The sequence below is a fragment of the Leopardus geoffroyi genome, chromosome X (assembly GCF_018350155.1).
Source record: "Leopardus geoffroyi isolate Oge1 chromosome X, O.geoffroyi_Oge1_pat1.0, whole genome shotgun sequence".
Classification (NCBI taxonomy): Eukaryota; Metazoa; Chordata; class Mammalia; order Carnivora; family Felidae; genus Leopardus; species Leopardus geoffroyi.
Window position 1 is genome coordinate 53,729,240 of NC_059343.1, and position 23,742 is coordinate 53,752,981.

Genomic DNA, 23,742 nt, shown 5'->3' on the forward strand with positions numbered 1-23,742 from the left:
AGATTTTTTCAAAATTTTATTTAAATTATAGTTAGTTAAAATATGGTATAATATTGATTTCAGGAGTAGAATCTAGTGATTCATCACTTATATATAATACCCAGTGCTCATCAAAACAAGTGCCCTCCATAATATACATAAAATATTTGACTGTACTTTGGGAAGAGAAGAGTGTGCTTCAAATGTAATGGAGTGTTATTCTAGTGTCACAGTCTTCTTCTTTTTTTTTTTTTTTTGCATCCATATACCACATTTAATATAATTTACATATGTTTAATTTACTTATATGTTGAGGTGGGTTTTACTTGACTAGTTAACATATTATATTTTGTAAACATTTATAATCCTAATTTCATTACTTTACCTTAACATTTTGAACAACACATTCTTTCTTCTGAATCTTAAATAATTCCATAAGCCCTTGAAAAGCTTAGTGAGCATCAGGTACTGTGCCCATGGGTTTATTTATTTATTTATTTATTTTTAATTTTAATTTATTTATTTAAATTCAAGTTAGTTAACATAGAGTGTAGTATTGGTTTCAGGAGTAGAACCCAGTGATTCATCACTTAAATATAACATCCAGTGTTCATCTCAGCACAGTGTCACAGTCTTCTGAAAGGTCCGGTTTTCTTCTTAAGAGGAAGTTCAGTTTACTAATCTGTAACCCCCATCCAATGGCCTATGATAATGACACAACAGTGAGTGAGGGAAGTAGAAGGGAATCAGGTTTTGACTGGGCCACTAACGTCCTGTATCACCTTGGGTAAGTTATTTTTCCACAGTTTTATCCTCTGTAAAATGGGTAAGTGGACCAACTGATCATTAAGTTGGCTTCATTTAAAAAAGTAATTCTAGGGGCGCCTGGGTGGCACAGTCGGTTAAGCGTCGGACATCAGCCTGGTCACGATCTCGCGGTCCAGGAGTTCGAGCCCCACGTCAGGCTCTGGGCTGATGGCTCAGAGCCTGGAGCCTGTTTCCGATTTTGTGTCTCCCTCTCTCTCTGCCCCTCCCCCGTTCATGCTCTGTCTCTCTCTGTCCCAAAAATAAATAAACGTTGAAAAAAAAAATAAATAAATAAAAAAAATAAAAAAAAAGTAATTCTAATATAGTTAACATTCAATGTTATATTAGATTCAGATGTACAATATAGTGATTCAACACTTCCATACATCATCTGGTACTCATCACAAGTGCCCTCCTTAATCCCCATCACTTATTTAAGCCATCCCCCCACCCACCTTCCTTCTGATAACCATCAATTTGTTCTTTATAGTTATGAGTCTGTTTCTTGGTTTCTTCCCCCTCCCCATTTTATTTCTTCTGCTTATATGTTTTCTTTCTTAAATTCCACATATGAGTGAAATCACATGGCATTTGTCTTTCTCTGACTGAATGATTTTGCTTAGCATAATACTCTATAGTTCTATTCATATCATTGCAAATGGCAAGATTTCATTCTTTTTATGGCTGAATAATACTCCATTGCATATATATCTATATATCTATATATCTATATCTATATCTATCTATCTATCTATCTATATTATAGATATAAGCAACAGAAATAAAATGGGGAGGGGGAAGAAACCAAGAAACAGACTCATAACTCTATCTATAGATATCTATATTATAGATAGATAGATAGAGAGATAGATGGATATCATATCTTCTTTATCCATCCATCAATGGATGCACACCTGGGCTGCTTCCATGTCTTGACTATTGTAAGTAATGCTACTATAAACATAGGGGTGTATGTATCCCTTTGAATTAGTGTTTTTGCTCTACTCTAGAGGAAGGGGGTGGGTCCACACAGTGCTGGGTCCTTTAAGACTTCAAGTTTTGAATCCCAGCCGTGTGCCAAAGAAAGCACACAGGAGAACTGTGGTGCAGGGTAAGTTGACCGATATTGTTATTCTGTGATGGCTGCCTGAACAGTGCAGGGTGTAAGATCCCCTGTCTGGGAACAAGAGATTAGGGTGGTGCCATTTCCCCCCCAACACCAACAGGATGGGACTTCAGAGCAGCACAGCAGCCCCCAGTGAAAGTAGGACATATTTACACTAAACCCACCCCCCTGTGCCTGGCAACTGCATATTTACTAGAACAAGATTGACTTTAAGCCAGCACAGAATGTCTCTCCTCTAGAAGACCAGCATAGGCAGCACTCAACATGCACTAAATATACTGAAAATTGAGTGCTTCAAAATGACACCTGCAGTTCTGGTGGAAATAGGTCCAGGCTTATTTTTTTCCTGTTTTTTCTTTCTTCTTCTTCTTTTTTTCTTTATTTTTTTATTTTTTTATTTTTTTTGGAATCGGTTCATAGTTTCTTGTTTGTTTCATTTCCATTTCTGTTCTTTTTTTTTATCAGTCTTCTTTTTGTATTTTCTTTTTCTTTTTACTTTACTTTTTTTTTTCCTTTATTTTTCTCTAGAATCGACTGTATAGTTTTTTTTAATTCTCTGTTTTTTTTAAATTCCCTTTCCATTTCTCTTGTTTTGGGGAATCAGGATTTTTTCCTCTAGGCTTATTTTAACAATCAAATCAAAGCACACCTACTTAAATGTCCAAACACTTCCCATTAAAATCAAGGAGAAACTCAGCAGAGGACTGACCAGTGGGAAAGAGCAGACAAAACACAACAGCAGAGTGCACACAGCATATACCAGAAATACTTCTTAAAGTGCCACATGACCCCTTTTTAATATAGCAGTACTCTCAGTTTCAGGAAACATAACACGCTTTTAAACCATGCAAAATGCAGAAACTTAGCCAAAATGACAAGAGGAATTCTCCCCAAAAGAAAGGTCAAGAAGAAATCATAGCCAGGGAGTTGCTCAAAAAAGATATAAACAATACATCTGAACAAGAGTTTAGAACGACTGTCATAAGACTACTAGCTGGGCTTGAAAAAGGCATAGAAGACACCAGAGAAACCCTTACTGAATAGATCAAAGACCTAAAATCTAGTGAGGCTGAAATAAAAATTCTATAACTGAGATGCAAAACCAACTGGATTAGTCACAATGAGGACTGAAGAAGCAAAGGAGAGAATAGGTGATACAGAAGATAAAATTGTGGAAAATAATGAAGTTGAAAATAAGAGGTAAACTATTACATCATGAGGGGAGACTTAGGGAACTTAGTGACTCCATTAAATGAAACAATATCCGTATCATAAGAGTCCCAGAGGAAGATGAACAGGAAAAAAGGGGCAGAAGGTTTATTCAAACAAATTATCGCTGAGAACTTCCCTAATCTGGGGATGAAAAAAGGCATTCAAGTCCAAGAGACACAAAGAACTCCCCTCAAAATCAGCAAAAACATGTCATCAGCTTGACATATCAGAGTGAAACCTGAAAAATACAAAACTAAGAAATAACTTGGAAAGCAGCTAGGGACAAATGTCCTTAACCTACAAGGGTAGACACATATATGGTTAGCATCAGACTTGTCCACTAAAACTTGGCAAGCCAGAATGGAGTGGCAGGAGATATTTCACATGCTGAATAAGAAAAATATGCAGCCAAAAATTCTTTATACAGCAAGGCTGTCATTTAAAATAGAAGGAAAGATAAAGAGTTTCTCAGTTTTTTTTCTTCTTCTTCTTCTTTGGGGTCGATCCCCAGTAGTGTGATTACTGAATCATAGGGTAGTTTTATTTTTAATATTTTGAGGAACTTCAGTTAGCTTTAGATTGAAATTCTGTAATTGTCTATTTTCCAAAGAGGGCCTGAAGAAAGGGCGGTGGGGGCAGGAATTCTGTCTTCTTTCTTGCTTCTATGCCATTGGTTTTGCACGAGGATACTATTGGATCAGGCTGTGCAGCACTTTCCATGGCCACAGCTCCTTCTCCAATGGCTGGCACCTCTCCAGGTGCTGGGAGGTTGATATAAAGTCTGTGGTTCTTTGGCTGGATATTACCTGAACAGGTGCCCTCTTCAGGTTGTGAGGACCACTGTCTCATATATCATCCCTCTCTTGGCTTCCATATCTGTTACGTTCGTTCTCACTCACCCTGAGATTGGGCATGTGCAATTTCATTTTCTAGGCTCCCTATACCCAGATGGCTCCTCTGGTCAGCTAAAAGCTGATGATTTTGTTCCCCCGGGAGGCAGCCACATTTACAACTGGACCATTCCAGAAGGCCACGCACCCACTGATGCTGACCCAGCATGCCTCACCTGGATCTACCATTCTCATGTAGATGCTCCACGAGACATTGCTACTGGTCTCATTGGACCCCTTATCACTTGTAAAAGAGGTACAGACCCCATGGGTGAGCTACTGAGATGTGGTGTGGGTTATTTCCAGGAAGCAGTGATGTGTGTTGGATCACCTACATATTAAACAGCAACCTCAAGGAGTGTTAATCCAGCACCTTTATTTATTATTAGGAATAAACCACACTAAACTTTCTTTCTACTATTTTTTTTAATTTCATTACCTTTTAAAAAACTTTTGGGGCACTTGGGTGGCTCACTTGGTTAAGTGTTTGACTTTGGCTCAGGTCATGATCTTGTGGTTTGTGAGTTCAAGTGCTGCATCAGGCTCTGTGCTGACAGCTCGGAGCCTAAAGCCTGCTTCAGATTTTGTGTCTCCCTCTCTCTGCCCCTCCCCAGCTCTCCCTCTCTAAAAAAATAAATAAACATTTAAAAAATAATAATGTTTTCTTATTTTTTTTCTTACTTCATTTTAAAACCTCGAATTAGGGGTGCCTGGGTGGCGTAGTCGGTTAAGCGTCCGACTTCAGCCAGGTCACGATCTCGCGGTCCGTGAGTTCGAGCCCCGCGTCAGGCTCTGGGCTGATGGCTCAGAGCCTGGAGCCTGTTTCCGATTCTGTGTGTCTCCCTCTCTCTCTGCCCCTCCGCCATTCATGCTCTGTTTCTCTCTGTCCCAAAAATAAATAAACGTTGAAAAAAAAAAATAAAACCTTGAATTAGTAATGATGAGAGTCAAGTAACATAAAAGTAAGGTGTGCACTAAGAGTTTAAGTGTGATTTATATCAAAAGTGGAGCCATTAGGATTTGGGGAGAACTGGAACTTGGTTGGAAATATGATAAGTTTAAGTACTGCCAGGCCCAGAAGACCTGGGTGTTGCAGAAGTATGGTCAGATTAAAGCCCTGGGTTGAAGGCATAGGTAGGGATGGTGGGAGGGATATTAATCCTATATGCTTAACCTTCAAGTCCTAGGCTCAGCTGAATTGGGTTTAACTGGGGTAATTGAAATTTGGAAATCAAAATTAGCAGTAAAAGGGGTGCCAGGTGGCTCAGTCAGTTAAGCATCTGATTTTTGATTTTGGCTCAGGTCATGATCTCACGGTTGGTGAGTTTGAGACCCATGTTGGGCTCTGTGCCGATAGCACAAAGCTTTCTTGGGATCCTTTCTCTCCCCCCCTCTTTCTCTCTGCCCCTCCCCCACTTGCTCTCTCTGTGTCTAAAAATAAATAAATAAACATTTAAAAATAGGAAAATAAAAGAAATTATCAGCAAAAGGCCTTATCTGTTTTCCTGTTGACAACAGACTCTTAAGTCACCCTGTCTTGCTATTTCTTTCTTATGAGTACCCTTCGCAGGTTACTGTTGCTAAGGAAGGGATGTTTTCAAGGGCATCTTTCTTTCTCACTCTAGGAACCCTGGATGGGAATTCCCCTCCTCAGCGGAAGGATGTGGACAGTTATTTCTTCCTGCTCTTCAGTGTGGTAGATGAGAACCTTAGCTGGCATATTGATGAGAACATTATCACTTACTGCTCAGACCCTGCCTCAGTAGACAAAGAAGATGAGGCCTTTCAGGAAAGCAATAGGATGCATGGTGAGCTGGGAGAGGGTGGCCACACCATGATAGTGAAGACTGATGGAGAGTTTGTACTGGGCCTAGCATTTGGTGGGTACTTTCACATATTTGGTTCTTTTTAACTTCACAAGAACTTAAAATAGTAGGTATCTTTTCTCTGTTTTACCTATAAGGAAACTGAAGATCCAGGATCACAGCTAACAGATCTGTCAGCTGTTATCCAGCTAACAGATAAACTGCACAGCTAAAATTCTAACCCTTATCTGTCTGACTGCACAGTCTGTGCTCTTGCCATTAGATGCCCTGCCTTCTAATGTGGAATGGCCTAGGTTATCAATTCTAAAGTCAAGTACTATATGCTCAGTCACTCAGGGTGAGGGTTGCCCACTGATATAATTAGTCAACATTTCTTTGTCCTAAAAAGGTTAGAAGAATTACCCACTTTGTGGGGGGAAATGGTTGGCAATGAGGGAGTTGATCATCTTAATTAATCCAAAACAAACTAAAGACACAAAAGCCCTGAGTCATGAGCAGATAACTTATTTTAGTAATAGAAACAATTTGATTTTATTTTTGTTTAATTAAGAAAGGGATTTACTTCTTCTCAAAGCCAGACAATTCCAAGGGGAGGTGAAAACTCAGATGGAAGATGTAGGGATGGCTTGCACAGTTCAAATTTATCTTTAGTGTTACACCAAATGCTTTTGATAACCATGGTAATTAGTTAACTTGAAAATTGTCCTGTGGAAATTTCTGAAGGAAATTGGCCTGGAATGAAAGATTAGCTTGCAAAATAAACCCCATTCTTCAGAAAACTTCTTCAGATTTCTGGGTTGGAATCTTGGTTCTATCACTTAATAGCTCTGTGGCTTTGGCAGAGAAGTAACTTTATTTCTCTGAGCCTTGGTTTTCTCATTGTTTGTTTGAGAGCAACAATATCTGCTTATTTCCCAGGAGTGTTTGTAAGGTTTTAAATGAAATAAAGCATATGGTCAACATAGTCTACTTTTTAAGAATTTATTTAAATGTTATCTATTATTATTGTCAGATGGCAAACCTTCTCCCATTAGGCTGTATTTTCCTAACTCTGATATTTTATTTGTATTTTTATTTGCAGCAATCAATGGCTTTGTTTTTGGTAACTTACCAGATCTAAGCATGTGTGCACAGAAGCGTGTGGCCTGGCACTTGTTTGGCATGGGCAATGAAGTAGATGTCCACACAGCTTTCTTCCATGGACAAATACTAACCATCCGGGGCCACCGCACTGATGTGGCTCACATCTTTCCAGCCACCTTTGTGACTGCTGAGATGGTGCCTCAGGAACCTGGCACCTGGTTGATTAGCTGTCAAGTGAATAGTCACTTGCGAGGTGAGATTAAGCAACTCTGACCCTTGAAGTATAGAAGGGAGATGGCATTAATGGTCATCAGGTGTCTGGAGACATAAGATAGGTCTTTCAGGTGGGACAGCTAGGTATAAAGAATGAAATACTAGACTAGAATTCTGGGACCTAGCCAGGACTTTCCCTAGCTCAGCAGTTAACTTGCTGTCCTCTTTGCTCGGAATTCGAAGGAATTAAGATCTGGAGCAATTTGCAGCTTATTGAACAGGGAATGAAGGAGAAAGTAAAGAAGAGTAAGGCTTCTTCAGGAGATCATAGAGTACTGTGAGCAAGTAGTGATGCTCTAGTTGGGAACCAACAGTTATAGGGGTAGAAGATTTGGTTTTCAGAGAGAACATTGTTGAAGTAATGACATAGCACATTGAGGAGCATCAAAGGAGAGGGAGAATATATGAGACAATGAAAAGAGCACTAGATGAGTGATTAGAAGGTTTGAGATATTGTCTCACCTCTGTGAAAAACTCACTGTATGACTTTGGAAAAGTGTTTTCCCATATATAGACCTCATTTTCCACATCTATAAAATTTGTTAGTCTACATACTGTCTAAGATCATTGCTAGCTCTTTTTTTTTCTTTTAAATTTTTATTTAAATTCTAGTTAGGTAACATATAGTATAATATTGAGCTCACACTTTCTAGCATTATTTGATATATGATAAATTAGGTGGATCTCAGGAAGGTAATATGAGCCAGCCAGAAAAGCCTGAACTCAAATCTTGGTTCTACCAGTTGTTTAATTAACTTTGGTTGAGCTCAGGTAACTTCTCTGAGAGAAGAAAATAAGCATTCCAATTTGCAGTTAAAAGATAGGATTATAAATCTCAGTTTCACCATTGACTAGCTGTGTAATCTTGGGCAAGTTTCTTAACCTCTCTGATCCTTAGTTTTCTTCATCTGCAAAAGGGCACATTAAAAGTCTGTTTCACAAGTCTTTTAATCCTAATAATCATATGAGGATTGAAGGAGGTAACATATGTAAAGGTAACATAAGGTATTATTATCCGTTATTACTATGCATACCTCAATGTAAATTCTTGCACATTTGGAGATACTATTTAGAATTCAAATTTTCCTGGGGTGCCTGGGTGGCTCAGTTGGTTAGGCATCTGACTTCAGCTCAGGTCATGACCTCACGGTTTGTGAGTTTGAGCCCCGCATCAGGCTCTGTGCTGACAGCTCAGAACCTGGAGCCTGCTTCAGATTCTGTGTCTCCCTCTCTCTCTGCCCCTCCCCTGCTCATGTTCTGTCTGTCCCTCTCTCTCTCTCTCTCTCTCAAGAATAAATAAACATTATTATTATTATTATGATTATTTAGAATTTGAATTTTCCTGACATTCCCAAGTCTGCATCTTCATCTCTATGTATAGAAGAAGTTCCATTATTTTGGGAACTTTCCAGTTTACATGTAACTTACTTCCCTTTTTCTTCTTACTCCTCTTTTTAAAAAAATGTGATGCTCCTGCCAGCCCAGTGGTAGATTTCCCTATTCTCCTCATTTACAAAACAGGGGTTAAAGCTCAGATCTAGGAAGTGACTGGCCTAAGGTCATATAGTGAGTGATAAGGATTAGATTTGAACTCAGGTATTTCTGACTTCAAACTCTGTGATGTTGCTACAATGTAAGCCTCTCGAAGAAGCAAGAATGTGATCTAGTAAACAAACAAGTGGTGGTGAGCAAGTGAAGGTACTTGAATTCCCACATGGAATTCCCACATGGAATGCTCCCTTTCTCCCAGTCATGCTGTTAAGGAGTAAAAGAAAGTGGCATAGTGAAGGGGGGGGTGGTAACAGGAGAAGGAGGAAGGTGGGTCATCTGGGTATATGACCTGTTGGGTAGAATGGATCCAGCCATTATGTCCTTCCTCCAGATGGCATGCAAGCACTCTACCAGGTCAAGTCTTGCTCCATGACTCCTCCCATGAACCAACTCACAGGCAAAGTCCGGCAGTACTTCATTGAGGCCCGTGAGATTCTATGGGACTATGGCCCGATGGGGCATGATGGGAGTACTGGGAAGAATTTGAAGGAGCCAGGCAGGTAAGAGGCAGTGGGCTTCCTCCCCCAGCTCCTGGGACTAGCCCACCACCTATTACACCCTCTCAGAAATCTTTCACTTCACTTAGACGTTACAATCATTGTCTGGCTGGAATTACATGACACAACTGTTAGCCAAATTCTTGTGGTCCCTTAGAGAGTTTGCTCTTGGGAAGCTACAAAGATTTTTGTAGGGCTATGTCATATTCTCAGCAAAGGATCCAAGTAGAGTTTGAGATTGCTCCTGTTATGATCCCAGGCCACATTCAGAAAATAAAACTCAAAAGAAACCAGAACAGTTGAAATGGCATTTATCCAATTCTTCTTTATTTGACTCATTGTTTACCTCATGGTCCCTTCCTTTCTTTTCTACAGCCTGAAGGAGGCAATTGAAAAGGAGTGTAAAAAGCACTGTGAGAAATGTAGGAAGAGTGGGAGAAACCCACCTTGTAGCCTTTCCATTCTCACCCTTTTGGAAGAACTTCTCCAAATTCTCCTACCTCACCCATGAATCATGTAGGGAAAATAGAGCAGAAGGTTAGTTCCCTATTCAGTTGCTAGGCCTTAACTTATACTGACTCACTGGGCTATCAGTGATTCCAGATCTTTTACAGAAGAGGTACTTAGTAAATGACTAGGAGAGTTTTGGGTGGAATATTCTAGGGCACCTGTCGTGTTTATTCTTCTAGTGAGGAATAATAGAATGAATCTGCAGAAACCATAAAAAAAGTAGGAACTTGGATCTCAGCATAGCTTCTAGAATCTCCAACTGTGCTTGCTAAGTTTGTTGGCTTTCATTTTTAAGTTAAGAATATTTTTTATTAAGGTGAGAAAGGATCTTGAATACATGAGGATAATTAGGACATGTATAAGGCTATGTAACTTAAGAGGGCAGAACTTTTCCCATTGTCTGGAACTTGCTAAGGGAAGATTTCAGCCTACTATAAAGAATCCCAACCATTAAAACTCCAATAGCAAGAAGGATTGTTTTCTCTGAAAATAAGTCCCATGACCTTTGAAAGACTCAAGCAGACAGAAGCTATATATCATTAATTAGTGGTGTCATCAAAGGATATAACTTCACTGTGTGGAATTTAACCTGGGTTATCCCTGAGGTTCTTACTAAACATAAGTACCCATAACTTAATGAGACCAAGGATGATATGGGGATCTATATGATACATAATTAAATCATATGACATTTACCTCTTTATATCCAGTGGCTCAGATAAATTCTTCCAGAAGAGCTCCAGTCGAATTGGGGGCACTTACTGGAAAGTCCGATATGAAGCCTTCCAAGATGAGACATTCCAGGAAAAGGTGCAGATAGAGGAAAATACACATCTTGGAATCCTGGGTGAGGAATTCTTAACATATGAAATTCATTTACTGGAACCTGAGAACTGGTGAGGACTTAGACACTGGAACCTGGGGCACCTCAGAGGTACACTTGAAACAAGCATCTCCCAAACTGAGTCCTGAGGGATGAATATCTGGTGAAAAAAAGGCTACAAGTCTGAATGTGTTTGCAAAACACTAGGTTAAACGTGGTCAAATAGTGTTTGCTGCAGGACTTCTCATAAATTTGTATTTATTTTTGTTCATCAAAAATATTCAAAATGTGAAGAATATATAGAATTCATCATACTTAATTCCTGAACTTTTTATTAGTGAACGTCTTCTGGTAACACTGTTATACAGACCATACTTTAATTTTTTTTTAACATTTGTTTATTCTTGGGGGGGCAGAGAGAGAGGGAGACACAGAATCTTAAGTAGGGTCCAGACTCCGAACTGTCAGCACAGAACCCAACATGGGGCTTGAACCCACGAGCTGCAAGATCATGACCTGAGTTGAAGTTGGATGCCTAACTGACTGAGCCACCCAAGCGTCCCCAGATTACACTTTTAGAAGTGCTTCTCTAGGTGTATTTCTGAAGGGATATACAAGGCAGTAAGACTGTTCAGGTTCCTGGCAATATGAGACCAGGAACAGATTGGCATGACATGCAGACATGCTTGCTATGGTGAGGGATATAGTACAAGGTTTAAAGCCTGATCCTGGATAAGGCATCCAGAAGAATAATATTCTGTAAAGCACAGATATAGCAAAGTTGGGTGTGGTTTAGCCACTTGGTAGAGCCAGGAAGTAAAATAGATTGGATAGAAGAAAACTTTTGTAATGAAAGTAATGGAATTGGTCATGTTCTGGGGTTAAGTGTGTGTCAGTTGATTCTAGGAAATATGAACATAGACAACAGGTATTACATCTGCTGGACAGGAAGATACAAGGAGCAGAAAGCCACTTTGGGAAAGAAGGTGGGCCCTGAGTATTAAGAAGCTATCATTAGCTGGTGTCCAGTATGAGTTTCAGTCTTCTTTGTTCAACATTTTTATTGGGAAAACATACATATAGCATAAAATTTAACATCTTAACCATTTTAAGTGTACACTTCAACGGCATTAAATACATTTCATAGTGTTGTGTAATCATCACCACTATCCATCTTCATAAATCTTTTCATCTTATGAAACTGAAACTTTACACCCATTAAACAATAACTTCCCATTCTTCCCTCTTCCTAGTTCCTGACAACAACTGTTGTACTTTCTGTCTCTATGATTTTAACTACTCAAAGTGCCTCATATAAGAGGAATCATGCAGTATTTGTCTGTCCATGACCAGCATATTTCACTTAGCATAATGCCTTCAAGTTTGATCCACATTGCAGCATATTGCAGAATTTCCTTCCTTTTTTCTTGTCATCTATCATTCTCATATCTTTATTTTTTATTAAATTTAAAAATTTTAATTCTCTTATAGTTAACATACAGTGTTATATTTGTTTCAGGTGTATGATACAGTGATTCAACAACTGCATATAACACCCAGTGCTCATCATGACAAGTGCACACCTTAATCCTCACCACCTATTTACCCCATACACCCATGTCCCTTGCCCCTGGTAAATAGTCAGTTTGTTTTTTATAGTTAAGAATCTATTTCTTGGTTTCTCTATCTCTCTCTTTTTTTTCCTTTGTTCCTTTGTTTTGTTTCTTAAATTCCACATATGATGGATATTGTATGGTATTTATTGTTCTCTGGCTGACTAATTTCACATTATACTCTCTAGCTTCATCCAAGTTAGTGCACATCACAAGATTTCATTCTTTTTCGTGGTTTAATAATATTTCATTGTATGTGTATATTATATTTTGTTTATCCATTCATCTATCAGTGGACACTTTGGTTGCATCCACATTTTGGCTATCGAGAATAATGCTACTATGAATATGGGTATACAATATCTCTTTGAGACATGCTTTGGATACATTTTGTTATGTGCACAGAAGGGGAAATGCTGTATAATATGGTAAATTTATTTTTTTTTTAATTTTCTGAGGAACCACCGTACTCTTTTCCATAGTGGCTGTAACATTTTGTATTTTCATCAACAGTGCACAAGGGTTCCAATTTCTCCACATCCTTGCCAATGCTTGTTTTCTCTTTTGTTTTGTTTTGTACTGTATTGTTTTTGTTTTGATAGTAACCATCCTAAGAGGTATGAGGAGGTATCCCATTGTATTTTTGATTATCATTTCCCTAATAATTGGTGATGTTGAATATCCTTCCATGTTCCTATTGGTCATTTGTACATTTTTTAATTTAAATTCAAGTTAGTTGACATACAGGGTAGTCTTGGCTTCAGGGTCCTTTGTGTATTCACTGGAGAAAAGTCTATTTAAGTCACTTCCCCATTTTTAATTGAGTTTTTTTTTTATTTTTTGTTGTTGATTTTTAAGAGTTCCATATGCATTATTGATATTAATCTCCTATCAGACCTAGGAATTGCAAATATTTTTTTTTCCATTCTGTGGGTGGTTTTTAACTCTGTTTATAGTGTATTTTGATGCACAGTTAAAAAAAATACTGAAATTCATTATGTTTATTTTTTTTCTTATTACCTATGCTTCTTGTGTCATATCTAAGAAATCATTAGCAAAGCAAATGTTGGGAAGATTTCGCCATATGTTTTCTTACCAGAGTTGTATAGTTTTAGATCTTAAATCTACGTCTTGAATATATTTTGAGTTAATTTTTATATATGGTAAAGAGGTATTAAATAGAAGTCCCACTTTATTGTTTTGCATGTGGAAATCTAGTTTTCTCAGCATTATATATTTAAAAGACTGTTCCCACAGAAAAGGTCTCTTCAACAAATATTGGCAAAACTGGTCACCTACATGCAAAATAATGGAACTGCACCACTTTCTTACACTATACACAAAAATAAATTCAAAATGGATTAAAGACCTAAATGTGAGAACTGAAATCATAAAAATCCTAGAAGAGAGCACAAGCATAAATGTCTCTGACATTGGCGGTATCAACCTTTTTCTAGATATGTATACTAAGGCAAGGGATATAAAGCTAAATAAACTATTGGGACAACATAAAAATAAGAAAGCTTCTGCACAGTGAAGGAAACAGTCAACAAAGCTAAAGGGCATCCTACCCTATTTGCAAATTATCAACCTAATATTTGCAAATTATTATCCAATAAGGAATTAGTATCTAAAATATATAAAGAAGTTACACAACTCAACACTCAAAAACAAATAATCCAATTAACCATGGGCAGAATAAATGAACAGACATTTCTCCAATGAGGACATTGAGATACCCAACAGACACATGATAAGATGCTCAACATTACTCATCATTAGGGAAATACAAGTCCAAACTACAATGAGGTATCCCCTCACACCTGTCAGAGTAGCTAAAATCAAAAACACAAGAAACAACAAGTGTTGACAAGAATTTGGAGAGAAGAGATCCCTTTTGCACAGTTGGTGGGAATGCAAAGTGGTGCACCCACTTTGGAAAACAGTATGGAGGTTCCATAAAAAGTTAAAAATAGAACTACCCTAGAATCCAGTAATCACGCTACTGCATATCTACCCCCAAAATATAAACACTAAATCAAAATACAATGCTAAACCAAAGGGATACAACCATCTGTATGTTTATAGAAGCATTACTTACAATAAGCAGATTATGGAAGCAGCCCAAGTGTCCATTGATATAAGAAGATATATAGATAGATATAGATATACATCTATCTATATACATATATATGTATATATATATACATATATATATATATATATATATACACACACACATATCTTCTTTATATATAATTCAGCCATAAAAAAATAATGAAAGCTTGCAATTTGCACCAACATGGATGGTGCTAGAAAGTATAATGCTAAATGAAAAATGTCAGTCAGAGAAAGATAAATACCATATGATTTGACTTCTATGTGTAATTTAAGTAACAAAACAAATGAGCAAAGGAAAACAAAGAGAGAGAGAGAAAGAAATAGAGAAGCAAAACAAGAAACAGACTCTTAACTATAAAGAAAAAACTGTTGGTTACCAGAGGGGAGGTGCGTGGGGGGATGGGTGAAATAGGTGGTGGGGATTAAGGAGGGCACTTGTGATGAGCACCAGATGTTGTATTGAAGTGTTGAATCATTATATTATACACCTGAAGCTAATATAACACTGTATGTTAACTACACTGAAGTTAAAGTAAAAATAAAAATAAAGAAGAAAATACCCTTGCTAGTTACAATTCTATTCAGACTTTCTATTTCTTTATGCTTTAGTCTTGGTAGGTTTTCTGTTCATAGTACTATCTTACAATATTTTTTATTTCTGTAGAATTGGTAATAAAGTCTTCACTTTTATTTCTTATTTTAGTAATTTGAGTCTTATCTATTTTCTCTTAATCCATATCCATGACAGTTAGTCAATTTTGTTGATCTTTTCAGAGAACCAACTTTTGGTTTCATTGATTTTCTTTATTGTTTTTCTTTTCTATATCTTATTTATCTCTGATCTAGTCTTTATCAGTTTCTTCCTTCTTCTATTTTTGGATTTAGTTTGTTTTCTTTTCCTAATTCTTTAATTTATAAAGTAAGTTGTTGATTTGAGATGTTTTGTCAATGTAAATATTTATAGTTATAAAGGTCTCCCTTAGCACATTTTCCATGGCATCTCATTTTGCTATGTTGTGTTTTCATTTTCATTTGATTCTTGGATCATAGGTGCAGCATTAGGTGTGGAAAGTGAGTAGAAAACAAACCAGAAACACTGAACTAGGGTTTAAGCCTGCACAAATGCTCAGGGTATTGTCTTGGTACTTCTGGTTAATCTCAAAGATGACTGAGCTAAGTTAGAGGTGGTGAATAGTGGAACAAAAAAGGCTCCATGAATCATGGCTCAACTACCTAGTTCAGGACTTGGATAGAGGATATAATAATTTTATATGCTCAGAATTGGTTTAGGCTTGAGGCAAGATCAGATAGTTAGATGTATCTTACTAGTAAATGCAGCTATGGGAATTGTGGCAATAAACGTAAGGGAAATGGGATTGAACCTGACAGTGGGGGTGGGTGAAAGACTTGGCTTTAAGTCATGATCTGTTTCTAATCAGTTATTTGAATTTGGGAACATCAATTCAACCTCTCTGAGCTGCAGTTTCCACATTTGTAAAATAAAAATATCCCCAATATAATGTTTGAAGATCCAAATGAGATAATGAATTTAAAAAAGAAGTTTTTTATAGCTGTCAATTGCAACACACTTATAAGGGATGATTTTTATTATTACACAGGGAGGGTTTATCTTTTTCACTTCCTTTTTCTTTCCCTCCCTCTTATTTTGTTTCCATCCTCCCTGGTCATCTCTGTTTTCATTCCCATTGTCTCTCCTTTCCATCTTCCAGGACCAGTGATCCGGGCTGAGGTGGGTGACACCATCCAGGTGATATTTTACAACCGTGCTTCCCAGCCGTTCAGCATACAGCCTCATGGAGTCTTTTATGAGAAAGATTATGAAGGAACTGTGTACAATAATGGTGAGGAAGCAGGGCTTCCAACTGATGTGGGCTGCAGTAAATATCAAGTAGCTCTTGAGGACAAATAAATAGGGGAGGAAATGAGGGAAGAGACAGAATTAATTGCCTTGCATGGATATTGCTGAATGCATGCATGATATTACAGTGAAGCAGAGCTGGGCTAAAAAAGAGACATATTCTTTCAAATATATTTCACATATATATTTCAATATGATTGACATTTCAATGATATTTGTTTTTCCCATCCATGAACATGGAATGTCTTTCAATTTCTTTGTTTTGTCTTCAGTTTCTTTCATCAGTGTTTTATAGTTTTCAGAGTACAGGTCTTTCACTTCTTTGGTTAGGTTGATTTCTAGGTTCTTATTTTGGTGCAATCGTAAATGGGATTATTTCTTAATTTTTTTCTGCTATATCATTATTAGTGTATATAAATGCAACAGATTTCTGCACATTTAATTTGTGTATCCTGGACTTTACTGAATTAATTTGCCATTGCCAGTATCTTTTTTGTGGAATCTTTAGGGTTTTCTTTAGATAGTATCATGTCATCTGCAAACAGTGAAAGTTTTACTTCTTTATTACCAATTTGGGTGCTTTTTATTTCTTTTTGTTGTCTAATTGCTGTGGCTAGAAACTCCAGTACTATGTTGAATGAAAGTAGTGAGTGGACATCCTTTCCTTGTTTCTGACTTTAGAGGGAAAGCTGTCAGTTTTCACCAATTGAGTATTATGTTCTCTGTAGGTTTTTCATATATGGCCTTTAAGGTTAGTATCCAAAATATATAAAGAACACATACAACTCAACACTCAAAAAAATAAATAATTCAATTAAAAATGGACAGAAGATATGAACAGACATTTCTCCAAATAAGACATCCAGAAGGCCAACAGACACATGAAAAGATGCTCAACACAACTCATCATTAGGGAAATGCAAATCAAACTACAATAAGATATCACCTCATGCCTGTCAGAATGACAAAAATCAAAAACACAAGAAACAACAGGTGTTGGTGAGAATGTGGAGAAACGAGAACCCTCCTACACTGTTGGAGGAATGCAAACTGGTGCAGCCACTATGGAAAACAGTATGGAGGTTTTTCAAAAAGTGAAAATTAGAACTACCCTATGATCCATTAATTTCATATTGGGTATACACCCACAAAATACAAAAAACACTACATTGAATATCATGTCATCTGCAAATATTTAGTTTTTCTTCTTCCTTGGTGATTTTGATTTTTTTTAAATTTCTTTTGTTGTCTGGTTGTGGCTAGGACTTCCAGTACAATGTTAAAGAACATTGGTAAGAGTGAACATCATTATCTTGTTCCTGACCACAGTGGAAAAGACCAAATTATTGGTTGCTGGAGGGAAGGTGGATGTGGGATGGGTGAAATAGATGATCGGGACTAAGGAGTGCACTTATTGTGATGAGCACTGAGTGTTGTATGGAAGTGGTGAATCACTATATGGTACACCTGAAATTAATATTACACTGTATTTTAGTGAACTAAACTGTAAATAATAAAAACTTTAAAAATTCCCCAAAACACTAATTTAAAGGGACACACACACCCTTATGTTTATAGCAGCATTATTTACAATAGCCAAACTATGGAAGAAGACGAAGTGCCTATCAATAGGTGAATGGATAAATAAGTGACTATATATATATATATATATATAGCCACATCTGCCTACTTTTTTATATTGTTTTGAAGTTTATATTTGGGAAAGAGATAGAGTGTGAGTGAGGGAGGGGCAGAGAAAGAGGGAAACACAGAATCCAAAGCAGGCTCCAGTCTCTGAGCTATTAGCACAGATCCCAATATAGGGCTCAAACTCACAAACCATGAGATCATGACCTGAGCTGAAGTTGGATGCTTAACCAACTGGGCCACCAAGTGCTCCCATGCAACATTTTCTTTATCCGTTTATCAGTCAAAGGACATTTGGGCACTTTCAGTAACTTTGTATTGTTGATAGTGCTGCTATAAATGTTGAAGTGCCTATGCCTCTTCAAATTTGCATTTTTGTATCCCTTGGATAAATACCTAGTAGTGCAATGGCTGGGTCATAACATAGTTCTATTTTTAATTTTTTGAGGAACCTTCATACCGTTTTCCAGAGTGGCTGCACCAGTTTGCATTCCTACCAACAGTCCAAAAGAGTTCCCCTTTCTCTGCATCCTCACCAACATCTGCTGTTTCCTGAGTTGTTAATTTTAGCCGCTCTGACAGGTGTGAAATGGTATCTCTTTATGACTTTAATTTGTATGTCCCTGATGATGAGTGATATTGAGCATCTTTTCATGTGTCTGTTAGGCATCTGGATGTCTTCTTTGGAAAAGTGTCTATTCATGTCTTCTGCCCATTTCTTCACTGGATTATTTGTTTATTGAGTATTGAGTTTGATAAATTATTTATGGATTTTGGGTACTAACCCTTTTTCTGATATATCATTTGCAAAATCTTCTCCCATTCTGTTGGTTGCTTTTTAGTTTTGTTTATTATTCCCTTGCTATGCAGAAGACTTTTATCTTGATGAAGTTCCAATAGTTCATTTTATTTCTCTTGTCTCTGGAGACATGTCTAGGAAGAATTTCCTGTGGCCATGGTCAAAGAAGTTGCTGCCTGTTTTCTTCTGTAGGGCTTTGATGGTTAAATGTCTCACATTTAGGTCTTTCATCCATTTTGAATTTATTTTTGTGTATGCTGTAAGAAAGTGTTCCAGGTTCATTCTTTTGCATGTCGCTGTCCAGTTTTCCCAACACTATTTCCTGAAGATTCTGTCTTTTTTCCATTGGATACTCTTTTCTGCTTTGTCAAAGATTAGTTAGCCATAGATTTGTCAGCCCATTTCTGGGTTCTCTGTTATGATCCACTGATCTACATGTCTGCTTTTGTGCCAGTCCCATACTGTCTTAATTAATACAGCCTTGTAATGAAGCTAGAAGTCTGGAATTGTGATGCTTCCAGTTGTGGTTTCCTTTTTCAACACTACTTTGGGTATTTGGGATCTTTTCTGGTTCCATACAAATTTTAAGACTGTTTGTTCTAGCTCTGTAAATAATGCTAATGTTATTTTGATAGCAATTGTATTGAATGTGTAGATTGATTTGGGTAGTATCAACATTTTAGCAATATTTATTCTTCCAATCCATGAGGATGGAATGTTTTTCCATTTGTTTGTGTCTTCTTCAATTTTATTTATAAATTTTCTATGGTTTTCAGCATACAGAAATCAAACTTTCATTCTTCATAGATGGCATGACACTTTACACGGAAAATTTGAAAGACTCCACCAAAAAACTGCTAGAACTGATACGTGAGTTCAGCAAAGACACAGGATGTAAAATCAACCTACATAAATTGGTTGCATTTCTATACACCAATAATGAAACAGCAGAAAGAAATCAAGGAATTGATCTCATTTACAATTGCACCAAAAAACAAAAGACACCTAGGAATAAACCTAAACAAAGAGGCCAAATAAGTTTTAAAGGCCCTTTTAATCCTTCAGTCCTATGAGTTTAGAAAACTGTAACTTGGCAAAGTTTAAATTTCCCCAGTTTGCATAACAACCATTAACAGAACCAGAAACTAACTTTGGTCTCTTCACTCCTACCAAGGATTCTTTTTAATATTCTATATTGTATATTGCTGCTGCTCAAAAATACCTTGTGGTTTATAATATTAACCACACTCTTTGGAGCTGTTGATTCTCACTGTAGCAAATATGATAATTAGTCATATTTTTCCCTGCAGGCTCATCCAACCTTGGCTTGGTGGCCAAGCCCTTTGAGAAAGTAACATATCGCTGGACAGTCCCCTCTCACGCTGGCCCTGCTGCTCAGGATCCTGCCTGTCTCACCTGGATGTACTTCTCTGCTGCAGATCCCATAAGAGATACGAATTCCGGTCTGGTGGGGCCCCTATTGGTGTGCAAGGCTGGTGCCTTGAATGCAGATGGCAAACAGGTATTGCCAAGGTTTATGGATGGAAAGCCTGCTGGGAAGAAGACAAGGCTATGTTGTTAAATAGGAGTTAAAAATGGAATGTGTTCTAGAGATAAGGTAATGGAAAAAATAACCAAGCTATTTAATCAGAAATGGATACTTGGTGACCTCATGCTATTTTGCATGGTATTCTTTCATTCACAAATATCTTTCTTAGTTTCTATTCCTTTCTATTCTTTATCCTTTCATCACCTCCTCATTTTTTAAACCTCACCTTCTTCTAAACCTTGATCTTAATTTTTTAAATAGTTTTTTTCTAATTTTTAAATGTAAATTAAAGTTAATTAACACATGCTGTTGTCATGGATTTGGGAATAGAGCCCAGTGATTCAACTCTAAATATGATACCCAGTGCTCATCCCAAGTGCCTTTCTTAATGCCCATCACCCACTTAACCCATTCTCCCACCCACTTCCCCTCCAGCAACCTGCAGTTTTTTTCTCTGTATTTAAGAGTCTCTTATGGTTTGCCTCCCTCTCTTTTTTTATCTTATTTTTCCTTCCCTTCCCCTATGTTCATCTGTCATGTTTCTCAAATTTCACATATGAGTGAAATCATATGATATTCATCTTTCTCTGACTTATTTCAGTTAGTATTACGTTCTAGTTCTATCCACGTTATTGCAAATGGCAAGATTTCATTCTTTTTCATTGCCAAGTAATATTCCATTGTTTATATAAACCACATCTTCTTTATCCATTTATATCAGTTGGTGGACATTTGGGCTCTTTCCATAAATGGCTATTGTTGATAACATATAAACTTTAGGGTGCATATGCCTCTTCAAATTTGCATTTTTGTGTCCTTTGGATAAATATCTAGTAGTGCAATGGCTGGGTCATAGCATAGTTCTATTTTTAATTTTTGGAGGAACCTCCATACCATTTTCCAGAGTGGCTGCACCAGTTTGCATTCCCACCAACAGTCCAAAAGTGTTCCCCTTTCTCTGCATCTTCACCAACATCTGCTGTTTCCTGAGTTGTTAATTTTAGCCACTCTGACAGGTGTGAGATGGTATCTCTTTGTGATTTTGATTTGTGTGTCCCTGATGAAGAGTGATGTTGAGCATCTTTTCATGTGTCTGTTAGGCATCTGGATATCTCCTTTGGAAAAGTGTCCATTCATGTCTTCTGCCCATTTCTTAACTGTGTTATTTGTGTTTAGGGTGTTGAGTTTTGTAAGTTCTTTATAGATTTTGGATACTAACTCTTTTTCTGACATCATTTGCAAATATCTACTCCCATTACATTGGTTGCCTTTCTTGTTTTGTTTCCTTCACTGTGCAGAAGGTGTTTTTTTTGTTTTTTGTTTTTTTGTTTTTTGTTTTTTGTTTTTTTTTTATCTTGATTAGGTCCCAATAGTCCATTTTTTATTTCTCTTGCCTTTGGAGACATGTCTAGTAAGAAGTTGTGGCTGAGGTTAAAAAGGTTGCTGTCTGTGTTCTCCTGTAGGATTTTGATGGTTTCGTGTCTCACATTCAGGTCTTGTAACCATTTTGAATTTATTGTTGTGTATGATGTAAGAAAGTGTGCAATTTCATACTTCTGCATGTCACTATCCAGTGTGATCCTAATTCCTAAATGTATTTTAATATTTGTTTGTGTTCTTTCATTTCCATCTCACCATTTCTAGCTGTATAACCTTGGGCCAGTTACTTAACCTCCCATTTCCTCAGCTTCTATATCTGTAGTAAAGGTTAACAATAAAAGTCGGTATCTTGGGTTTTTGCAAGGATTAATTAAAATAATCCATGTGAAGTTTCTTTATCACAGTATCTGATATATAATAAGCACTCAGTAAATGTTAGAAGTAATAATAATAGTGATGATGATGATAATGATCATCATCCATCATAATAATGATAATAGTACATTAATAATAATTATATACCCTTTTCTCTTATTTTCTTCAGAGTCTTCTCTTGATCTCCAAGCCACCTTTCCCCGGGTGACTCTATGCTCTCTTCTATCACTCTTTATTTCTGCATAATCCCCATCTTGTGCTTCTTCATGTCCACTTTCATATATTCCTCCCCTCCAGTCTCATCACTTTATTTTATTTTGACCTCTTTCACCCACCTTCAGTTTGAAATTACCAGAGGAGGGGCGCCTGGGTGGCTCAGTTGGTTGAGCATCCAACTTCAACTCATGTCATGATCTCACCATTTGTGGGTTTTAGCCCTGCGTCTGACTCTGTGCTGACAACTTGGAGCCTGGACTCTGTTTCAGATTCTGTGTCTCCCTCTCTCTCTGCCCCTTCCCCCCTTTCACTCTGTCTCTTTCTCTTTCAAAAATAAATAAACATTTAGAAAATTTAAATTTCCAAATGACAAACTGTGTAGCAACAACTACAACCCTAAGCAGGAGGAATGGGCATCACTCTGTATCTCAAAAAATAAATAGGAAAAATCGGGGCTTCTTAGGTCTAGAGCTGCACAACTCACAACTGCTGAAACCATTGTCATTTTTTTCCTATGTTCTCTACCATGGACCTACAGAAAGGGGTGGATAAGGAATTTTTTCTCCTTTTCACTGTGTTGGATGAGAACAAGAGCTGGTACAGCAATGCCAATCAAGCAACTGCTATGTTGGATTCCCGACTGCTGTCAGAGGATGTTAAAGGCTTCCAAGACTCCAATCGGATGCATGGTATGGAGAGTGTTTTTTCCCCTGAGCTACAATTGAGAGGTTACAAGTAAAAACCTAACCTAAACGTAATCATGTCCCATCTGTGAAAGCACTGATCCCATGGTCAGCTCTACCCAAAATATGAGCTAGATTGAATAATTCAATCTAAGACAACAGATCTTATATTTTGTGCCTTCTTGGGCTCTATCTTGTGTTACAAAGTATGGGGGGCATTGGAAAAAGGTGCTATGAAATGAGAATTGCAAACAAGGCATCCACCAGAGAGTGAAGAGAGTAAGCTGGAATGATACCTTTCCAGTCTTACTTCTTTCTGTTATTGACCACTATCCTTACTCCCCAACTCCATATTCCTGCCAAACAGGACTATTTTTCTCTATATAGACATACCTTATACTTTTCTGACTTCATGCTTTTACAATGCTTTGCCCTCCAGTTGAAGCGCCTTTCCTTATACTTTTTCCTTTAGCTGTGGAAATTCTTTCCATTCCCTAAGGTCTTAAAAGCGACTTAATCCATGTAACCATTTTTAGCACCCAATCCCAGGATAATGACACCCTCTTCTGAACCACTATTCAATTTGATCAGACTATTTTAATAGCATGTTCTATATAGTTATTTGTTACATGGCTTTTGACTTCTGCTAAAGTGTACTTTCCTGAAAGGTGGGTATTGTTTGCTGCTCTCTGTATAGTCTACATTTTCTAATACACAGTAAATGTTTAATGAACAAGTGAACTACCAAATTAATGGGTAGGTATGTAGGTGGGTGAGTGAGTAAATGTGAAGACATGGTCCCAGTTTGCAAAGAGCTCCCAACATTTTGCAATGAAATAAGACTAATAACACACATGAAATAATTATAGAACAATACAAGATCAATTATAATGAAGTGCTAAA

The 23,742-nt window shown here is 37.3% G+C and overlaps 1 protein-coding gene across 7 annotated transcripts in view; it reads left to right on the plus strand.

Annotated features, from left to right (window-relative positions):
- The window catches only part of HEPH (hephaestin), an 85,480-nt gene that overhangs the window by 11,859 nt on the left and 49,879 nt on the right, over window positions 1-23,742 (plus strand). For 5 of the 7 annotated variants that reach the window (XM_045471355.1, XM_045471360.1, XM_045471358.1 and 2 more), the window contains 8 exons: window positions 4,058-4,270; window positions 5,640-5,822; window positions 6,922-7,176; window positions 9,079-9,247; window positions 10,465-10,601; window positions 16,042-16,173; window positions 19,947-20,158; window positions 22,695-22,845. In XM_045471355.1, the coding sequence (XP_045327311.1) occupies window positions 4,058-4,270; window positions 5,640-5,822; window positions 6,922-7,176; window positions 9,079-9,247; window positions 10,465-10,601; window positions 16,042-16,173; window positions 19,947-20,158; window positions 22,695-22,845 (1,452 nt within the window). The remainder of the gene's footprint in view (window positions 1-4,057; window positions 4,271-5,639; window positions 5,823-6,921; window positions 7,177-9,078; window positions 9,248-10,464; window positions 10,602-16,041; window positions 16,174-19,946; window positions 20,159-22,694; window positions 22,846-23,742) is intronic. The other 2 variants (XM_045471361.1, XM_045471362.1) reach the window with 1 other exon arrangement.